We start from the raw sequence: 8,018 nt of genomic DNA, 5'->3' as shown, positions 1-8,018 counted from the left end.
AGCCTCCACGCCAATCATTTCGTCTTAACCACTAGCTGGATTCGAGCATTCCGCGCGCGAATGTAAAAAATTCAGCTAGTCCCATCCATTCCACCAACTTCTAGGAAGGGAGAACCTTGCTCAGAGCCCAGTGCAAGATAAACTAACTTCGCTTTAGCGCGCTTTGTTTTCTCGGGGCTCGTGCTTTACCCAGCTGTATCTCTCCGCCTTTTCCTTTGGGGAAGCAAGGAACACCGCGACACTGCCGGGTTGCAGAACATCGAGGGTTGGGCGGAAGAATATTCTCCAAACACTTCACAAGCTCCAGGAGCTAGTGTGAAGTCTTGCTCCCCGCCCGCAAACTGCTTTCGCAGTCCAGCACAGCCCCTTCCTCCAATCATACACTTCGTACAAGTTGAAAGCAGTCAGTTAAACGAGTCACCGTTCGCCGAACAAACGTGCCCACTACCAGCACCACTCACACGCACTCGCCCTATTTTTTTACACACCGTGGACGCGAGCGCGCCCCAAAAGAGTCCCACCGACCCCCACTAGAAGCAATGTGAATTCTAGTAGGGGGCGTTTAACCAACGCGAGCGCGTATGCTTTGAACCCGCGGAAGCAACATACCCCTCTATATAAGGTGCGCAAGCTCCAGCCTCGGCGCCAGAAGAGGTCCCGGCGTCAGAAGAGCAGACCTTGAGGTAGTTGCCACGGCCCCAGCGCGGAGTCTGCTGAAGCGCAAGCCTTCATCGACAGCAGTCAAGGCATGGCGTGCAGCCACCGTGACACCGGCTACCGCAGCCTGGGGGTCGACGAGGACGAGGAAGAACTGCATAGTTAGTGTCTATACGGGGACAGGTGCTTTGGCAAATTCCAGAAAAGGAACTTTCCGTGGGAAGGGCAGGTGGACGGGACGCTGCGCGGCAGCGGCCGTCCTGCAGCCCGCGCACCGTGGGCTCTCTCGCCCCGGTCTCTCCCCTTTGCTTTTCTCTTTTCCCAGATGCGGAGCCTACCTTGACCTCGGAGACTAACCGGAGGAGAGGAGGAGGTTACGCTGTCCGAACTGAGCCCGGAGAAGCAGCAGCAGCAGACTACTTTGATGCGGTCGGTCCCAACTTCTTGGACGAAAACCGTGAGGGCGGCGGCGGTCTTGAGCCCCCGCAGCAGCAGGAGGAGCTGGCCCCCCCGGCCGCTGAGAGGCCACAGATCGTACCGAGAAACCTGCGCCGCAACCGTACGGTGTTCACCATCTTGCAGCTGCGGGAGCTGGAGAGAACTTTCCAGCGCACTCGTTACCCCGACGTGTTCGCGCGGTAAGTGGCTGGCTCCGGAGACGCCTAGTTCTCCCGGAGCCCGCACTCATCCCAGGGCGCCTTAGGCTCTTTTTCAGGACCCTCCCCCTCCTCTCCTGGGCCAAAAGCTACTTAGGAGGCTCGAGGGCGCCGGGTCCGCCCTAGCTCTCTGGGCGTGGCGCAATGCCTATAGAGTTTGCGGGGGTGCAAGACGGGAGCGGAACTCGGGTGGAGAAAGGAAGGCAGTGCCGATTAATCCTGCTTTAATTTAAAATCTTGGTAATTTGTTCATCATGGAGTTTTGCATTGCTTTTTACATTTTGAACATTGCATTAAAATATTTATCGTAATTACTCAGCTTTTTCGCGCCCTTTAAATTTTGCTCACGAGGCGAGCGCCTCATTGGCCTCACCCTAGTCTTGGCCCTGCCTCGTGGAGCGCTGTTTCCAGGCGACAGTTTCGACCCTTAGAAAGCCAGTGACTTATTCTCGTCGCTTACCTTCCCCGGAGAATTTGTGGTCCAGACAAGGGGAAAGCCTGTTCTGGCCCGGTAGCAATGGAGGACGAGGACAAATAGGTGTGAGGTTTAGGGGCGCCCTTTCAGGTTCCATTGTATTCAATCTTCGCCCGCTAAAGAGCAAAAAGAATTTCCCTTGATCGCTTGGCCAACGTGGTTTGAAGTTTCTCCCTGAGAGTTTACTGCTTCCTTTTACAATAAACAGAAATAACTCTGGTTCAGAACGCCGCTTTTTTGGTATTTTGGCGTTTTATTTATTTATTTTTAACATCTTCTTTGGAGTGTAATTGCTTTACAATACTGTGTTGGTTTCCCACAAACGGAAAAATTAATTGAGTCATATTCAACTAACAGATACACTATCAGGAATTTTAATATGTATTCCCTTTTAATATTTTATTTAACAGATGAGTTGTCCATGGGAAAACTCTCCCTAAAGTAAACCTCAAGCTGTATTACAGAAAACTGCGGGGAGGGGTATAGAAATGTAAATGATATATTTTATCCACAACTCCAAATACTGAACATTTGCACTTTTCACCCCCTCAGAGAGGCGATTGCAAGACGCTTGAATTTGCCTGAAGCCATAGTGCAGGTCAGTAAATCTTAATTTTAAAATTGGCAGGACAGCCATTCTAAAACATGCTTTAGGTTTTGCCCTGGAAACTCTCAGGTTGGTGTGTTTTGTTGTGTTTTCCGTGTTTAGCAAATAACTTTTGAACAATGGGCGCTTTGGGGGTGGGAAATAGGACAAGTAAGTTCGAGCTTATGGAAATTGTACTTTACCAGAGAGAATTCGATTTCCTAAAGGGAAAAATATAAAACACACACGTCTCTCCTCCTCTCTTTATACACACACACACACACACACACACACACACTTTATTTTCCAATAAATAAAGCTCATCTCCCTCTAACACTGGCATCTTTTAGGAAGGATGTTAGTATTCCCTAAAGGAATATTTCTATGTGGAATTTATTGGGGCTCAGTCTCACCTGGGAAGTATTCAAATGAATACATGGAAGAGCTAGGTTATAAGAAAGTTCAACTGTACTGAATTATTTAAAATACTTAAAACCAGGCATAAGCTCTTGGCTAAATGAGTGAACATATAAATATTTAGACATTGGGGTGAGAGAGTAATTCCAACACAGAACATAGTACATGAGTAACTAATACACATTTAGTTAAACTGAAACTGATGCCCGGAGGTGGCTAAAAAGCCCAAGTCCCAGTGCCTAATCCTCCTGCTGCTGTTTTTAAGTGTTTTGCAAATCAGTGTAGAGAGTGGCAGTCTTAAGTTCTAATATTTTTGGAAGACTTTGATGTCAGCCTGAAGACATTGCTAAAATATTGCAGTTACGGTGGTAATGGGAAAAGGTTTGTAAGCTTTGGAAAATTATCCTCAAAAAATGAATCCAAAAAAGAGAAAGAATAATTTTGAATTAAGTTCCATTGACCTAAGAAGGAATGAAAGGTTAGAGAAGAATCGTATACATTCAAATATGTGCATCGCAGGTGACATACAAATTCAACTTTATGAAACTACTAAATGAATAAGTGAATATTCTCTTGAAGAATTTTTAACATCTAAGATTTTTTTTATCCTTTTTGGTGGTATTGTTTTGAAAAGGTGGATTTCCGGAATTTGATTGGTTGTGAGGGTGATCTCACTTCAGGCCAGATTCTCACCTGTGCTAATTTAAAATACTTTTTCATTTATTCAGGCAGTGATTACTAATTTGTAGATCATGGAATCAAAAAGTGACTATCTGAGGGCATAGAACACCATAGTTACATCAAAGAAGTATTTTCCCCCCTCAATATAAATATATAAATAAATGAATACATATATATATATATATATATACCTACCTCAGATGGCTTACTTGTTTTGCCCCAGAGCACATGCATGAGTACAGTGATGGAAACGTACTGCCCATCTGTCTGTGGTATGCAGAAAAGCAGGCCACTGGATGGTGGCATCCTAATGCCACAGGCTGGACCAACAGTCAGGCTTGGTCTCAGGACGAGTCTCAGACAGGCAAGGTAAACCCAGAGGAAAAGAAAAACAAGGTTTGCTGAATTGCTTTTCCTCATGCCTTGGTTTACATAGTCCTCTTAATGGATTTCTGAAGGGAAAATGAGCCAGAAGACACAAGTAAGGAAAAAGACAGTGTTCTCATAAATTTCCAAACACTACAGCATGAATTTCCCCAAGAAACTTAATAGATGCTTCTCCCACCCATCTTGTGCAAATATAGTAGATCTCTTTTATGAAACCAGTATTGGGAATATGGACCTAATATTGACCCATACCAAAATTTGTCATACGTGGGCTTTTGGTTATGTTTAGGGAGATTAGACCACAGGTACATTTGAATCCCTCCAAAATGAGCTCTATTATGGTGGCCTTCTTCAGACTATATATCCATATAGTAGAAGGACACCAACTCCTAAAATGGGAGAGAGAGAAGGTGGCTTCGGGCAGGCAGAGAGAAGAGGCCATTTGTCTCACTTAAAACCTGCCATTTGGGCACGTCCAAAAGGATTAAATACCATGTAAACCCCATCAACTAGTACACTAAGAGGACACTAGAGTCTAATTGATAGCTTGTTTGTTTGTTTGTTTGTTAATAGTTGGCAAGCATTTAGGGAGGAGCCTCTTTTGTGACCCCTGTCCCCACAGGATTGAACATAATTGGACCTTCCTGCCTTAGGAATGAGTGATGCTGGCAGGGCCTTGGGTACCCTAACACTCTGGGTAACAGTGGCTCCTGTCCAGCATCCTGAAACTGAAGCTGGGACCGAATGAGCTGACCTTGTCCTGAGCCCAGAAAGGTTTGGAGGGTAGGGCAAATTGGAGAATACAAAATTGACAGTGGTGACAATAGGGTGCCCAATATCTTATCTGGGGAAAAGGATTTTGGCTTTAGTGAATTTGGATTTAGTTAAGCTAAACTTTCCTTAACACTAACGGCTGAAATATCAAGGCAGTGTCCAGGGCTTCAGCACCTCTCATGTCCCAGCAAGACAAGCCACAAAGTCCCTGGGACCCCCATGATCAGGCCTCCATTGACATACCATCTGCTTTAAGTCTTACGAGGTTTCAGAGAAAGAATGATCTGTTAAACATCATTGAAGGAAACCTTCTGTCTAAAAGTGCACCATGCCCCTATGGATTAGTTACTTCAGACTGAAGATGGGCTTTGCAAATAGGGTATGGTTCCCCTCGGTATGACTTTAATTGGACCCATCTTTATCCCACACTCAGCTTCCCTCACAACCATGATGACGCTACTCCTGGTGAGAAGGGGGTGGAGGCAGCTGGACAGTGATAGTCCCAACAGCAGGGACCTGGTGCAATTCATCAGTTAGGCCTGTATCCAGGACTTGGAAAAAACCCATTAAGGAATATTAAAAATGAGAGACAAATCAATGTGCCAAAGTCTGGACTAGGCTTGGTTCACTAAGGGTTAGCTGAGGGAGGTGTGCTGTTTGCTTTCCTAAGATATTTTAGCAATAAGGGAATAGCTTCTCCTGCTGCAGTGTAAAATCTCAATGGCAGACTTGCCTGGTGTGTGTTTTCTATTATGACATTAACTGTTCAATATACTAAACCAATCTCTTTTTCCCTCTGATTGAAGGTTTGGTTTCAGAACAGAAGGGCCAAGTGGAGAAGACAACAGAGGGCACTGATGTTCAGAAATCTGATCCCCATTGCCTTGCGCCCCCATGTGGGGATAATCTTGAATGGGCCCTATCAGGCAGTCCCTGTTATAAGGCCTGCATGGAGATGTGTTCCTGCAGTGCCACTTGCACCACCTGTGCTACCCGGGCCACCACCTCTGCCACCCAGGCTGCCACTCGGGCCACCACCTCTGCCACCCAGGCTGCCACCCGGGCCACCACCTCTGCCACCCGGGCCACCACCTCTGCCACCCGGGCCACCACCTCTGCCACCCCGGCCACCACTTCTGCCACCCGGGCCACCACCTCTGCCACCCGGGCCACCACCTCTGCCACCCGGGCCACCACCTCTGCCACCCATGCCACCCGGGATGCCTTTGCCACCCCTACCACCTGTGCCTCCCTTTGCTGTGGCCCCTGTAGGTATTGCATGGGGCCCTGTCATCAATGGTCATTTCACAGGTCCCATTTTCTGAATATGGTGTTCATGATAGTTATTCCATTGTATTGTTCTGCCAGATGGAAGTTGTTCACAGCACATCAAAAGTAATTGATCAGAATCCTGTTAGATGAATAATTGGACAAAATCAGTGCATGTTGTTTTTGGAGAGCATGTTGTGTTTTCAATAAAGATACAAGTTAGCAATATATTGATTTTTGCTGTCAAATGGACTAAGTTGGGTATGCATGGGAATGGCTAAGGCAATGCAATTCAAAGAGAATGTCGAAGAAGCTTCCTTTCATAATGTGATAGCTCTGAGTCACCATAATAGGTAACAGAGTCCTCCCAGTGCCTGTGGCAGGTTTACACTGACCACATGTTCTCCTCCCCCCATCCCCATCCGTACCCTGACCCGTTGGGAGCACATACATGTGCGAGATGGGAAGGGATGACCCTCTGCTGAGAGTACAGTATGTTTCCAGGCAGGGACATGTTCTATTCAAGGAGCTCAACAGCCATGGACTCTAAGGGAATCTTTCTAAGAGGCTGCTCACAGGGCTGTAAGGAAAGGAGGTGGCAGCCAAACATCCATCTGGTCTCCAAATTCTGTTCACTGCCCTCCATTTTATGGAGGTGATAGGGGAATAGGAACCATTCTGGTCCCAAGACACAAGAGGGGGCTCCATTAAGATCAGAAAATGGTTCTGTTTTCTCACCCCACACTCCCAGCCCAAAAGAGCCTATTATTGTAGCTTCCCCAGCCCAGATGCAGACAATCACACCCTGAAGTGTATTTTGTCACCCTCAACGTCCGAGAGATGGTCCCCTGAACAGAGTTCCAGAATAGGTACTCATTAAAAAGAAGCAGATCTTTACCCATAATGTCTTCATGTAAAACTGCCAGGTGAGCAAAGAAAAACAAAAATGGGAGGTGAGAAAAGGAGGCCAGGCCAACTATTTTTAAAATATTACTATCTTTTCAGTAGAACTCATGCTTCTTATCAATTTCTATCAATGTACAGTGATTTTATGAACAGTCATGCTATGAAGTGACTGCAGTGACTTCACATAGGGGTGTCACAGTGACACCAGAATTTCCTCGCACAGGAAGTGGGTTGGGGAGAAGGGGCTTATCAAAGACAAGTTTCACAGCAGTTACATGTTCCTAGTTTGAAGGGAGGCTTTATTTTCATGGAAAAGCATATGACTTTTGCAGTATTGTCCAATACTTTGCATTCCTTTCTTCGCTCCCTTCACACATATGGATACCAAATGTCAGCAAGGTGGTTGTATCAAATGTGGGACTCCTGCAGAAAAGAGGTTATTGCTACTGCAGAGGCCCCAGCCCCTGTTGGGAGTGAGGGACATCCAGGATGCGCCTGTGCATACCCATTGCCATCCTCCCCCAGTGATTTTGAAACAACCATTCTCATTTCCCATTTTTGCCCCCGTTCCTTCTTGCTAAACATCAGGTTCCTCGATGCTGTAAGTCCTCTTGGAACTGCAGGATCTGTACAGATTGAAGCTCCAGGACCCCATACAGCCTTGCCACCCTGAGACTCAAACAGTACCCAGTGCACAAGTCCCACAGTTTACTCTCAGATGCAGTCTGACAAACACAGAACATTTTTTCATCTCAGGCTGCCTGGAAGAAGCAAAAAAGTAAATACCCTTCCCCATAAGTGGATGGGGTCTTCAAGAGACATATATACTATTTTAAAAAACATAGGACTAGGGCTTCCCTGGTGGCACAGCGGTTAAGAATCCGCCTGCCAACGCAGGGGACATGGGTTCGATCACTGGTCTGGGAAGATCCACATGCCGCGGAGCAACTAAGCCCATGTGCCACAACTACTGAGCCCGTGCTCTAGAACCTGTGTGCCACAACTACTGAGCCCACGTGCTGCAACTAATGAAGCTCGCGCACCTAGAGCCTGTGCTCCGCAACAAGAGAAGCCACTGCGATGAGAAGCCCGCGCACCACAATGAAGTGTAGCCCCCGCTCACTGCAAGTAGAGAAAGCCTGTGCACAGCAACGAAGACCCGACACAGCCAAAAATAATAAAATTTTAAAAAAACAACACATCTACTTCT

At 46.7% G+C, this 8,018-nt stretch overlaps 1 protein-coding gene across 1 annotated transcript; it reads left to right on the top strand.

The window, feature by feature from the left end:
• Positions 1–748: 748 nt before the first annotated feature.
• On the top strand, positions 749–5,958 carry ESX1 (ESX homeobox 1). Its single transcript, XM_029240210.1, has 4 exons — positions 749–818; positions 983–1,295; positions 2,341–2,386; positions 5,440–5,958. The coding sequence occupies exons 1-4, from the start codon at positions 749–751 to the stop codon at positions 5,956–5,958; spliced, it is 948 nt and encodes a 315-aa protein (XP_029096043.1).
• The last annotated feature ends 2,060 nt before the right edge of the window (positions 5,959–8,018 follow it).

The sequence above is a fragment of the Monodon monoceros genome, unplaced genomic scaffold (genome assembly GCF_005190385.1).
Source record: "Monodon monoceros isolate NGI ecotype Baffin Bay Population unplaced genomic scaffold, NGI_Narwhal_1 Super_Scaffold_22, whole genome shotgun sequence".
NCBI classification, from domain to species: domain Eukaryota; kingdom Metazoa; phylum Chordata; class Mammalia; order Artiodactyla; family Monodontidae; genus Monodon; species Monodon monoceros.
This window is presented reverse-complemented; position numbering and strand designations above follow the sequence as displayed.